This window comes from Pygocentrus nattereri, chromosome 9 (genome assembly GCF_015220715.1).
Source record: "Pygocentrus nattereri isolate fPygNat1 chromosome 9, fPygNat1.pri, whole genome shotgun sequence".
Classification (NCBI taxonomy): Eukaryota; Metazoa; Chordata; class Actinopteri; order Characiformes; family Serrasalmidae; genus Pygocentrus; species Pygocentrus nattereri.
The window spans coordinates 5,778,742-5,792,762 of NC_051219.1; the positions used below are offsets into that span (position 1 = coordinate 5,778,742).

The 14,021-nt window shown below is 40.6% G+C and overlaps 1 protein-coding gene across 1 annotated transcript in view; it reads left to right on the plus strand.

Moving 5' to 3' along the window:
* The window catches only part of slc1a7b (solute carrier family 1 member 7b), a 90,006-nt gene extending 76,496 nt beyond the window's left edge, over positions 1-13,510 (plus strand). Inside the window, exons 9-11 of the mRNA XM_017718725.2 lie at positions 7,263-7,397; positions 8,731-8,830; positions 12,061-13,510. Of these exons, the coding sequence (XP_017574214.1) occupies positions 7,263-7,397; positions 8,731-8,830; positions 12,061-12,324 (499 nt within the window). The 3' untranslated portion in view covers positions 12,325-13,510. The remainder of the gene's footprint in view (positions 1-7,262; positions 7,398-8,730; positions 8,831-12,060) is intronic.
* Positions 13,511-14,021: the final 511 nt, after the last annotated feature.

Consider the following 14,021-nt stretch of genomic DNA (forward strand, 5'->3'; position numbering starts at 1 on the left):
GTACTGTAAACTGGTTAAACTAATCTGACATTGATTATATTAGTAGGTCAGATTATTTGAGGTTCTTTGAATGTTTGTTTTATTTCAAGAACAGGAGTTAAATGGATTTTCAATCCCACACATAATTTCAAGCTTTTCGTTGCATCTTCCCAGCATTTAATGTTTCAATAGTTCTAAATCTGCCATCTTACTCCATCATGAAGGCCCATAGTTAGCGTAGTTTTTCAGAGACTACAAACGGAGTGATATGAGAAAAAAAGAAAAACAGGCAAGACGGCTACGCGAGCGACCAAAGAAACCCACAATTGTGAGAATTTTCGCCTTTAAAAATTAGTTTTATCTTAGTTTAATGGCGTTTCCGTGAATTATTGGTCTTTTTCTTCATAAGAAGCACAATAATCTCTAACAGCATGCTAATGTCTTGGTAGCTAGCTAGCTAACTTTCCTGTTCCACCTTAAATAGTCCAGCAGTTCTGACGCCTGTAGCACCAGAACGTAGCTACTACACCATTTAAGGTGGAACGGGAAAATTCGAAAGAGAATCTGGTGAATATCTGACTTCAGCTTCATGTCACTGAAGAATTAGGAGGAGGGTGGGGTGATAATAAATAATTGCCCCCCTCTTTGAAGGCGTATGATCCTTAAATGTAACTAAAGCCCAGCAGTGATGGTTTTCTCACATACACAGACACACACACACACACACACACACACACCACAGCAGAGCCCCTGACGCCACAGTTCTTTGTCTACGAATGAACTGTAACAGTGTAATGAGGCTTCAACTGGTGTGAAATGTGACACTTCCCAGCAAACCCTTTTGAAACTTCAGATCAAAGATCAGTTTTTGGGTTTAATGTCTTCTGAAAGCTTGAGAGCGTTGCTTGGACATCAAAGCCAAAGTTTCAATGGCTGTGCATCACCCACAACAAACCTTTCACGCCTGTATAATGTCTGTTTAATGTCTGGATGTTCTGAGGAGAATCAGCGCTAAAGCAGCAGATGATTATGAAGACCAGGCTTAATGCATGTCCAGGACGCCAGCCCTGCAAGTGTAGTTTACTTTAAAGCTTTAAGGAAATGAGAGAAACCCTACGCTGAAGTGTTTGGGAAGCCCTGCTTTTCTCTTGCTGGTTTGGATTTGGAGCTGGTTGTTGGTTGAGCTGTAGAAGTCTAAAGGCTAAGTAGCCTGTGTTTATATCACTGATTTACTAGTCACTACAGCTTGTGAAGCCAGTGTTTGGGCTGAAGTGTGACCACTTGCTGAACAGAATGTCCAATCAAGGTGTCAGTTTGTTCTGAGGCCTCCTTCTGGTCTGTGATTGGTCCACATGGTTGTATGGCAGCTTGTGTCACAGCACGGATCCTCTAACAGTGTATTTACATCACCATGTTCAGCAGAAGCTCGATGTTCTGTAGCTCTTTTGTCATTTGAAGTATGTTTGGTGAAGTCTTGCTGATGCCTATTGACCGAATGTATTTCATCTATGTTGATTGACCCCGAGTTGGAAAAAGAAGCCCAACAAGCTTCATTTGAGCAAATAAAGTAAAAAAATCCCACTTAAGACGGCAGCAGGGATCCCCCTGAGGCGAAATGAAGAGGCCAACTGGACCCTACTGGTCAGTGAGGCAGAGGGCCCCCTAGTGACTAGTGCCATGGGTACATACCCATTAGATTTAATTGGTAGTTCATTCCTAGTTCATGTTATTTTGAATACAGATGGATGTTTGCTGATTGGGTGTGTACAGGTCAATGAGTTCAGTGACACTGGCCTGTCTGCTGGGAGTTCAGGGACTGTGTGTGGGCCAGATGTGGAAAAGGCCTTCCTGCTCCATCTGCACATCTCTCTGACCACATTCAATTACTGCCAAACAAGACAAATGCAGGCAAATGCACATCCCAACTGGCTGGCTTCCAATAACGCATACCACAAGAGAGCTCTCTAAAGCAGACTTAGCGCTTTAACCTTAACCACTCATGCCTTGACTGGCACCCACTGCTTCCATCAGAATAAAACGTTTGACCCTGAGCTGCAAAAAGGGACAGGATGACCGCTTCAGCCCCTGAATAACAGGCAAAGGCTGCTGTTAAATAGTCCAGTTGTGCGGCTCTACCAAAGCAGGTCTAATGCTGAAGTGCACTGAGTGGAAATGTTGGGACAAACAGCCTCTTTAAGGGCTGAAAAGGCCAGGAGTTCGACGTAAGTACCATAATTACAGCAGATGCCGCGTGGCGTGGTTAGTTATTAAGAGTCTTCAGTTGATTGAAGTAAAAAGGTAACGCAACGGCTCAACAAAGCAGCTGCGGGGCCTGTTGACCGCTGTGTGGAGGTGGAAATGGGACGAAAGAGTGAGAACTAAAAACAGTAATCCTCTGATAAGACCATCATGTGACCAAGCTGCAAATCACCAGCAGCTTCCACTCATGCCACCATTCTTTCCCTCTCTCCCTCTCTCTCTCTGTGTGTTTATCCCCAGTGCACTTCAATCATTCGGCCTCGCTTTCCATCTGTGCCTCTTTTCCCTCTCCCTTGCTTTCACGCTCACTCCTTTAATTACCTCAACCCTTTTATCTTCAGCATGTAGTTACATCACACATGATGTTTAAGTTACCTGCATTAAAACGCATTGCAATTAACTCGTATCTCCAGTTTTGTCATTTTTCAGTTTCTGTCCTAATTTGAAAGTGCCTATTGTCTTTTACTTCGTATTGTGCCCAAGAGGCCTTGGGCAAGACTCCTAACACCACCTTGGCCTACCTGTGTAAAATAATCAAATATTGTAAGTCGCTCAGGATAAAAGCGTCTGCCAAATGCCATGAATGTAAATGTAAATGTGTACATTTCGTAATGAATGGGCCAACAGAAATGATCCCATGCAGTTATTAGCGTGTTGCCGGATGGTTACTGTGTTGTTTTAGGTGGTTGCTAGTGTGTTGCTGACCAGTTTCTATCTTCATACCTGGCGGTTTGTTAGGTATTTGCTGACAGGTTGCCAGCACATTATTTAGGTGATGCTAAGAGGTTGCTGTGGTTCTCAGGACGGTGGTTGCAAGGATTTCCCAGGTGGTTGCTAAGGTGTTGATAACTGTGTGCTGTTGTATCTCTAGTCATTGTAAGGATATTGCTATTTGGTTGTAGTGGAATTGGATGAAAATTGTTTGGCCATTCATCCCAAATAGAAAAAAAATGTCATTTAATGATAATTGTTTGAAAAAGTCTAATCAAAACTCATTCCCGATTACAGAACATTTCAGAGTAGATTTGGTGTTGATATCTCAAAAACTGAGGACAAAAGTACAGCAGATGGTAAAGAAGAAGAACATATTGTCAAATAACCATAGTGTTTACTAATTCATTAATATGAATAGCAGTTAATTAATGACTTACATTGGACTCATTCTTCATAGTCAGCATTTTCAACTTTTTTCAATTTGTTTTAATTTAAAATGGCAATAAAATAATTTGTTGGCAATAACTTATTTTCAAAAAGCCATTCCATGAAAAAGTGCAGTTTGAATCCCAATTCCGTTCCCTATTCGTTGACTCAGGAATGCCGTGTATAAGAGGAAAATCTGCTAACACATGGTTCTTAAGCTTATACATATTTAGTCAAAGCTTTGTCAATAACAGTTTATGAAAATCAAGTGATTTTTTTTTATTATTTTTTAGGGTTAAGTTAAGTGATACTTTTTTAATCCCACAAACGGGGAATTCCACCTCCTCATTTAACCCATCCGTGAAGTGAAACACCACATACACACTAGTGAATACACACACACTAAAGGGCAGTGAGCACACTTGCCCGGAGCGGTGGGCAGCCCAATCCATGCTGCCCAGGGAGAAATTGGGGGTTAGGTGTCTTGCTCAAGGACATACAGGTATTTTAGATGTACGGAAAGACCAGCAGTCTTAAAATCTAGACTTCCAGTCCAGTTTCTGGTCATACAGTTTGAGTCACTGGTATGTGACCATCACATGGCCAAGTAGTTACACTCATTGCCATTGGCAGTTCAGACTCATTGACTTCAATTAAATACTAAAGAGCACAAAACAAAGGACCTCTGATATAGACAGTCGTCATAGTTCCATTTTAAATATTACTAGATAAAAGTTCTATCAACATCAAACTTCACACAGTCTGAGTGTATCATTGAATTTTGCTTTGCTCCCAATTATTTAGCCTTGAAAATGTACTGTTACACAAAGTGCCATGATGGGTAAATGACATCAGTTAAGCCTTTAGAGACTAGATGTTGTAAGTCTAACCTTAAAGGTCTAAACTTAAGTTTGTCAATGACATATAAAGTCATTATGTCACTGGTTGACAACCGATTTCAGACTTTTAGTGTGGAGATTGGCCTTTTAAGTGACCCTTCATCTTAATTATGTTTATTTATCCTGAAAATAATCTGTATCAACACAATTTTGCCTTTCATTTTCTCTACTTTTGGAAATAACTGTGTTGATATAATCATGAAAGTCATGCCCAGTACTGTGCAAGAGTCAGAGACCACAACGCTAGAGTGATATGGGTCTGAAAGGATGTGTGGCTGATCAAGAAGCCCGCACTGAGAAAAGGAGACGGACACATTAAACAAAGAAGCTGAACGCTGGACTGGCCACCCCGGAGTCCAGACCTCAACACCACTGAATGGGTTTGGGATTACTAGGATTGTAAGAAGCAGAAAATGCAGAAGTGATCTTTGGAAGTGTGGAAACTGTGATGCCCTTATAGAGTGGACACACTAAACAGGGAACACATCTGACATTATACTGAGTTGTTGAGGCTTAATTTCACCTGGAAACTGCATAAACGAAGAGCCGTCTGCCTTTTCCACAGTGCTATACTGTACAGTACAGTAATGTAGCAATGAGGACTAGAATAAAGGCCCAAACATCCTTATGATCCTCATCCTCAAACTGATCACACAGCAGTAGCCACTGCACACAAAGCCTGACCCTGACTCTGACCTCAAAGGCCTTCGTTCTGATTGGTTGGTTTCTGTACCACATGTAGATTTGAGCGGTTACTGAGGCCAAAAGCCAAGCCAGTCTTTTTTTTTTCAATTGCTAGATTCCTATTTGCCTGATTAATAATGTTTTCTGTCAGGCACGGGGCTTTACATCTGCTGAACAGCAGCTGGACAGAGAGAGCACCTCCCCCAGCACACAAACACACGCCGGAGCAGAGGGAGAAACCCGAGAGATGACAGTAGAGCGTTTATCTGGGGCTCCAGCAGAGGAGAGGAAGAGCAGAACAGAGAAAGTGTGAGAGGGATGAGTCTGTAGGTGGGATTTGTGAGGTGAAGCGAACTGTGCATGTGACAGTCAAGGTGAAGAGATGTGTATGTGTGCTGTATTAAGCGCCTGGATTAGCCTCTGTGGAGCCCTGCGGCCTGCTGTTTTTCTCTCCGCCGCCCGCAGCTGAGCTGCAATCGCTGTTATTATCACATACAGACATGGAGGATGGAGGATGAGTAAGTCATGGATGAAATTGTGGCCTTCAGTTCAGGCCTTGAAGGTCTAAAAAGCAAGATAGCATACAAACAAACAGTAACGGCCGCTATTCCAGTAGTATGGTAGTATGAGACCGACGGGGGTTTTCCGTCATTTTAGATTAAACACAGACAGTTGAAGCTTGTATAGACATAAACATAGTTCATATTTTTCATTTAAAGTTTGCTACAAACGTTAACATGTAAGTGTAACTTTGATGGACGTTCTTAAAATTCAGAAATTTGTTACACAACTTACAAAAAGTCAATGTAACTGCACTATATTCTGAATAATTTTCGACCATGTCTATTAATCCATTTGTCATACAGTTCTCATACAATATACAAATAATATACAATATACAAATAATAATACAAGTTATTTCAGGTCTTCAAAATATGGAAAAAATTTGGCAAAAATAGACATACAAGCAAAGATAGCAATGAAATATTTTGCTTTGTAGCAAGTTTACAGTGACTCTTTCAGTAAAGAATCCTGGTATAGAGCTACTGCCACTGTTTTTCATTCCTAGCAACCACCTGAAACCTGCTTAGACTACAGCTTGTCTTCACAGTCTGGGAAATATCGAGAAGTGACGGTCTGACGTTTTTTTCTCATGAAATTGGTCCCACCCATTGCAAATCAAAACACTTGTAGTTAACCCATTTGTACAGTTCATTTTTTAGCTCCAGAAGAAGAAAACCTGGTCTTATTTCTATGGTTTGTATTATATCACGGGTTAATATAATTTGGGCTTATTTCTATAGTTTGTTTAATAAAACAGGCTAAATGTAATCTGGGTTTCTGGTTTTAATGGTTTGTTTTATAGCACAGGATTAATATAACCTGGGTTTAATTTCTTTGGTTTGTTTTATAGCACAGGATTAATATAACCTGGGCTTAATTTCTTTGGTTTGTTTTATAGCACAGGATTAATATAACCTGGGTTTACTTTCTTTGGTTTGTTTTATAGCACAGGATTAATATAACCTGGGTTTACTTTCTTTGGTTTGTTTTATAGCACAGGATTAATATAACCTGGGCTATTTCTACTTATTTACTTATTGTTTTATTATTGCACAGGTTTAATATAACCTAGTCTTATTTTTTGGTTAGTATAAACTAATATGCACTTGGCTTAATCATGCGATTTGTTTTATAGCACAAGATTAATATAACCTGGGCTTATTGCTGTGTTTCATTTAATAGTAAAGGATTAATATAACTTGGACTTATGTATACAGTTTGTTTAATGGCACAGGATTAACACAACCCAGGATTAGTTCTGTAGTTTGTGTTTTGTAGGTAAAACCCCCTTAGAAACATAACTTGCATGCAGGCCATACAATTGACTGGTATGCCTGTATCTCAGTTGTGACTTGATATGGTTAAACCAATTACGCAGTTGGAACTGAGCAGGTTTCAATCAGAACTGTTTTAAAGAAGTAGATGTTGCCACAGAAGCGCAGCCATCGCTTGTGGAAAATGATTCCCTTACCTAAGCCATGTTGTGTAACTACACTTTTAAATCAGGCAGTTGGCATCTTCCATTATGGCACAAATGCCAAAAGGTTTGGGTTTCTCAGCGATGTTCCTCATGTACATCTCAAAACCATCTGGAAACTTCAGCGGAGGCCTGAGATCTGTCAACACCGCTCTCCGTTCCCTCCAGCAGCTGGGACACTTCTGTCACCGCAGAGTTTCCCATATGAGTTTGGGTCATATTACTTTATTTTGCTGTTTCATTTCTTTTTTTTTTTCCAGTATCACGGCAACAGCCGCCAGCATCGGCGCAGCTGGGATTCCACAGGCTGGTCTGGTCACCATGGTGATAGTTCTTACATCCGTCGGCCTGCCCACTGATGACATCACGCTTATCATCGCTGTGGACTGGGCCTTGTGAGTAAATAACCCAACTTTTGGCTAAAGTCTGTCCATGAAAATCATGATATTCTTCAAGTGGTTGGAAGAAATTGATTTACAGCATTTCTTGAATACATTCTTAAAGTTAACGTATCTGATACAATTGATATGTATAGCGCTGCTTTATATTTTGTCAGTTTTTTACATCATTTGAAATTGCCTGTTGTCCTTTGCATTGCGTGTAAGTTTCATGAGGAATGGACCAAATGAAACGGGCCAAAATGACAATGGTTCCATTGACTTACATTAAAATAAAGTAGGCTTTTTCTTTCTCCTGTAAAGTTACCATTCTGGAGATACGAGGTTTTGTTCCGACAGCAGTGATATCTTACACACTATGCAAATATATGGTATATACTACTTTGTGTACTTTTCACTCTTAGAACAAAACATTGTGCATCCATATATGTCCATTTTTGTAGTTTTTCAGTTTTTGACATAATTTGAAAATGCTTGTTGCCCAACTGGCCCGAAATCACTTGGAAAAATGTCTGGTTCCATTGACTTAAACGAATTGACATTAAAAGTCAAGTAGTTTTTTTCCTTTTTGGAGATGTAAGGTTTTCTTCTGACAACAGCGATATGTATTTGTTTGCTTGTTTGTTTGTTTGTTTATTCCTTGTTTCAACATGCCACATGCTATTTTCATTATGACAAACAGACCGCTATAATACTATAGCTATTATTATAACAGTCTTATAGTACATAAAGGCTTTGGCCTTCAACCAATCCCAGTAAAGTTAGAAAGTCCATCCATCCATCCATTTTCTAAGCCGCTTCTCCGTCAGGGTCGCGGAAGTTAGAAAGTGAGGTCACTAATTTTAGTGCTATGTGGTTAATTTGCATAGTCTGCAAAATGCGTCAGAAGCACTCATGGGTCCTGTGCTTCTAGACCCAGATTAACAGTAAACAGTAAATCTAGAGTTGATTTTGGGTGTTAAAGACTTCAGTCCAGTCACATAGATGAAAGAGTAGTAGCAACCAATAGCAGGGCATAAAACAGCCCATTTTGAATGTATTGTTTTTGTGATGTCACTAAAACCAAGTCATATCCATGTGTCCACCTTTCTGGCCTTCTGCATTTGAGTCCCACCCACTCAAATTGAACTTATAAGGGGTGTTTCAGCCCAGACTGCGTGTGTTTCAGCCCTGATTGCTTTTTGAGTGAGGCACAATGTAGGACACAGGTTTGCAGTTTACACACATATACGTGAAAATTCATGTTACAAGAATGTATTTTTGGTTACTCATGTCTGTGAGATGTTGTAAAATGTGACCGTTGGCGTTGTCCCTTCTGCCCTGTGTTTAGAGACAGGTTCCGAACTATGGTGAATGTGATGGGGGACGCCCTCGCTACAGGAATCATGGCACACATCTGCAGAAAGGACTTCATGCAAGAGGGAGATGGGGTGAGTCTTGATCTCCACCCTGTCCCTAGTACCTTATAGCTTCTGTTACTTTTGATGCAACTTCAGTCTAGAGTTCTACACTGAATCACAATTAATTCCCAGACTCTACATGTGAATTTGCTGAAAGATCAAAGGGTGTTTGTCATATTTTCGACATGTTTTTTCAATGTTTGATCCTTTTCATGCTCAATCCAACTGCTGGGCACAAACCTTTACAAATGTTGGAAAACAAACATCATTTTGCTATTTTCTCCACCAAAAACAAGGATTTAGTGGACGGTCAGCTTGCCAGAATGCCGTTTATTTACCTTATTAAATGTAAAATGGTATTTACTCACTTATCTTAATTGCTTAGCCATCTCTTTTTTTACTAGCTTATTTTTACAGTTTACTCTCATTCTCACGTTTTGGGATTTTGTATGACGGAGAAACAGATGTATGTTGTTTTCACAGAACAGCTGGAAGTTTTGTTCTGTTTAAACATTCTCTCGGTTAGCCCTCATCTTCTCCCCCTCCACCTCTCAATTCTGTTCACTAACTGTGGAAAAAAGCCAGAGACCATGTTGCTTATATTATGGGCTTGTATCAAAATCCTGCTTCAACCTGCTATTGACTGTAGCCTTTTATACAGATTATGTGAGCAAATTGTTTCTGCATCATACTACTAGAAACATGCACAAAATACTACTGCTACAATTTTCAATCACAAACACAAAGAATCATCCAGTTTGAGACTTGACATGAGAATCAACCTGCAGATACTGTCAGAATTGATTATAAAAGTCCATCAACTACCAAATTCTGTCAACTGCCCAACTCCTCTTTTCAGAAATGATAATAGTAGGCTATAAACTACCCAACCCTAACAGAACTAACAATAATAGCCCATCAACGATCAGATTCTGTCATCTACTCAACCCTTTTCAGAATTGACAGTAAAAGCCTATCAACGACCAGATTCTGTCAACTGCTCAACTCCCAATTTTCAGTCACAAACAAAGAATCATTCAGATTGAAACTGAACATGAGAATCAACCTGCAGATACTGTCTGAATTGACTATAAAAGCCTATCAACTACCAAATTCTGTCAACTACCCAAACCTTTTCAGAACTGACAATAAAAGCCTATCAACTACGAAATTCTGTCAACTGCCAAACCCTTTTCAGAAGTGACAATAAAAGCCTATCAACTACGAAAATCTGTCAACTGCCCAACCCCTTTCAGAACAAACAATAAAAGCCTATCAACTACCAAATTCTGTCAACTACCCAACACTACCCAGAACTAATAATAAAAGCCTGACAACTACCAAAGGCTGTCAACTACCCAACTCCCCTTTTCAGAACTGACAACAATGGTATATTGACTGCTTTATAGAACTGACAAGAATAGCTTGTTAACTACCCAACCCTAGCCAGGTTTGACAATGATAGCCATGAACTACTGATACTACCAATCTTGTCCGGCATGTAAGTTGTGAACATTTGTTTATCAATCAAATCCGTCCACATCTCTGAGAAAGAAAGCCATGAAACTGTGACACTCAGCAGCATCTGCTGTTTCAAGACCAGGTTCAGCAAAGTGTCATTCCTGTGATTCACACTTCACACCCTCAAGCACTAGAACCTAGTTAAAAATGAATAGAAGGAACTGTAAAGAAGAAAATCCTGTTGCTAACATAATGGTTGGGGTGGTTATGACTGTGAATGTTTTATTGATCGTGACTGACTCTTACAGAAGTTGGTCAAAAGCTTCAGTCCATGCAGAACTAAATGTTTAATGGACACCATGTGTGCACGACAAGCCCCTTATCATTCAGCCAAAGTATGTGGGCGAGCTGCCTCTGGGCAGCTTGACTATGCTTAGTTTTTCCAGTGTTAAAGTGGAGTGGAGGAATTGGCAGTGCATTTGGAGTGAAATAAAGAGATGTGTGTGGTACCTCAGTGTTGGTCAATGACCCTTATTAGCTTTCCATTACTCCCTGTCTGTCTGTATTGCTCACTTTTTGGCTTCTCTGGACCAACCTCCTACAGAGAAAACTGTCAAATAATTATTTACATAAAACTCGATCTTCATGTCAAGAAAGAGACTTTCATAGCCGTGAAGTTAAAAATACCCAAAGTATTAGCACAGAGTGGTTTAATGCTGATAAAACCCTTGATGATGTAAGTAAGACAAAATAGGAACCTCATATAAAGAATTTCAAAACCAGGGTGTCCTGAAAATGTGTCTAGTAGAATTCCAGTGCAAAACGTGCCTTGTGTCCTGTGGCAGAATGGAAATCAACTTCAATATTTTCAATTTATATAATCACATAAAATGTTTTCCTTATATCTCTGAGTAAGTCTGTGTCGATCTCCTAGCGAGCAACGAGGGAAGTCACTGAAAGCTGTGCTGAGATAAAATTGCAACTTTCTTCATAAGAAACAGTTGAGTGAAACAGCCACATTAAAACAGCATTTAAAAAGCAATAAAAGACACTTTAATGTTAATCTGCCAGCTTACCTACAAAGGTACAGTCACTCCCCACTTGAGTCATATCCAGTTATATGACACCACCAGCTCTAAGAGTGTGAAGGCTAGCTCAGGATCGCTCCGAAACCTGTGAATCGCCACCGTATCTTTTCGGACTGCCGCTTACGCAACATCATTGGACAGCTGAACATGCTTGGAGGAGAACACTAACCACCAGTTCCGTTACATCAGCTAACAGACGTCTGCGCTCACTAGCATCATGTGAAGTGATGGGGGGACCATACTACCCACCCAGAGAGTGAAGCCAGTTGCGCTCTCTTAGACTCCTGACCATGGACGGCTGTAGCATCACCAGGGACTGAACTCATGATCTCCGGATGACATGGGCCAATGCTTTGAAATCGCATTTCATAGCTACTGCCACAAATGGTTAACCCCTTTACACACAGGGAAAAGGGTTCATTCTGCCATTACTGCGAGGCCAAGCCATGTAGTCGTCCGTTGGCTGATATAACAGAATGAACAGACAGCCTTCTCTTGATCTCCTTGACCCTCCCAGGTGGCAGCATAATGTGATATGGGAAGGTCAAGCTAGCAGTTCTAACAAAATCTGGCTTAAAATCTTAAAAATAAATGAGTGAATAAATAAAGAAAGAAAAGAAAACTGCTGCTTTCTTCTGTTTTGCTGAGGATATAATTCCATTACCAATCAAATCCATCTCTTTTTCATCTTTCTGGTCTTTCTTCCTACAGGTTCCCCTAATTTGTGAGACTAAGCCCATCAACATTCAGCAGCTGATGAACTGTCAGCAGAACAACGGCAGCTTCCAGCCTCCACCACCAGGAGGCAAACCTGAGCACGTCCCACCAGACGTGGCACGACTCATGCAGCTGGAAGAGGGAATGCGACCCCCACCTCCAGAGCGCAAGAAACCTCCAATTCCTCCTCGGCACCTCAAGCACAAAGACAAGGACCACTGCGCCATCGACATGAATGGCCTGGAGACCAATGTATAGCAGCCATCTTGACCAGGGAGGCTTGGCCAACAGACTAATAAAGTGGACAGAAAGGACTGCAAGGACTAGCATAGTAGTTTCTTCTTGTCATCTTATTTTGTCCAATTTTGTGTTGTTTTATGACTTTGGAGAACCTGAGATTTCTTTTACTTGACACAACATCTTCTGTTCAGCTTGCGCTAGCGTGCTAAGCTATTCTAGCACTCCTTAACGAGCAGGCTTGAGTTAGCGTGCCTGCTAGCAACCTTGGCTGACGATTTTGGATCAACTTGGCCTGGAAGGAGGTGAATAATTTACAGCTTTCACAGCCGCAGAGCTTGCAAGGATAAATCAAACCGAGGCCTGAAATTAGCCTAGACTTTTAGGTTCTGCCAGGTTCCTGGAGCACGATGCATGGTTTCCATGATCTTGGAAGGAAAGAAACTGTAAAGTCTGCAAGCCAATGAGGCTTAAAACCCAGTCAGGGAGCCTGAACTTACCCGGCCCTTTTGGAGACTGACAAAACAATGTGATATTTCAATTGTAAATATTAAGTATTAGTCTATGTACTCTCTGCATTGTTTTTGTTTTTCTTCTCTTTGATTTTTTCAGTTTTTATATAACCTATGTATGGGTGTTTTTGTCATTTCACACTACATGTGGGAAGATCTCATTGTTGCTTTATCCCATTTAAAAAAAAGAATCTGACTTTCAATGTAATGCAGGTAATCAGATGAAGCCTTTGCAGACTCTTCCTTTTCATTGTTGTCAATGGAGCGATGCACACCACAGCCGAAAAGCGCATTGCATTTTTGACTATCTCAGGCTCGAGTTCACCTATTTGTCAGTCAAACACATTAACCCGTCCTCAGTCCTGCTTTTTGACATTTCTAACTCTTTCGAGCCCTTTAAAATATGGTTGTTTGGGCATATCATTATGTTTTTGACTGTAAGGCCAAGTCTCATTTCACCCCTTGCCCCTACCACTTAGCCCTTAGTCCTCTGAAATTGCTAATAGCATGCTAATGTCTTTGTAGCTAGCCAGCTAATTTTCCAGTTCCACCTTAAGTACTCCTGCAGTTCTGTAACTGCTGCACCATTTAAGGTGGAACGGGAAAATTTGAACAAGAAGCTGACAAATATCTGACGTATCACCAAAGAAATAGGGGTGGGTGATGATAAATAATTGCCCCCTTCTTTGAAGGCGTATGATGCCCTAAATGTAACTAAAGTCCAGCAGTGAGGAGCTGAACTTTACCCTCCTCTGCTATCACTAAAGATGGGCTGGATTTGCCTCCAGAGCAGCGCTAGTAGCTGTTAATGGGTTTAATTTGAGGGTTGTCCCATTTATAGGCCAAGATTTCAACCAAAATCCCTTGGAACTGAGGTGACACTCGAAAACAAGGGGTAAAAAGAAGAAATGGGATTGGACTTAACTCTGTACACTATTATCCAGTGATCAGGTCCATAAAAATTTGGACTTCAAAAAAGTTTTAGTTGGCTACCATGGCATACTGGAGTTGAAATTGGGTAGACAATGTGTGAATTTCATTTAATCATTTTCATACATCCCCCTATTTGTAAGGGGTCCAAAACTATTAGACAAGTGGCTGCTCAGCTGTTTTATGGACAGATGTGTATATTTCCCTCATTATTTCTCTTACAAGTAAACAGATCTAGAGTTAATTTCAGGTGTGGCATTTGCCTTTGGAATATGT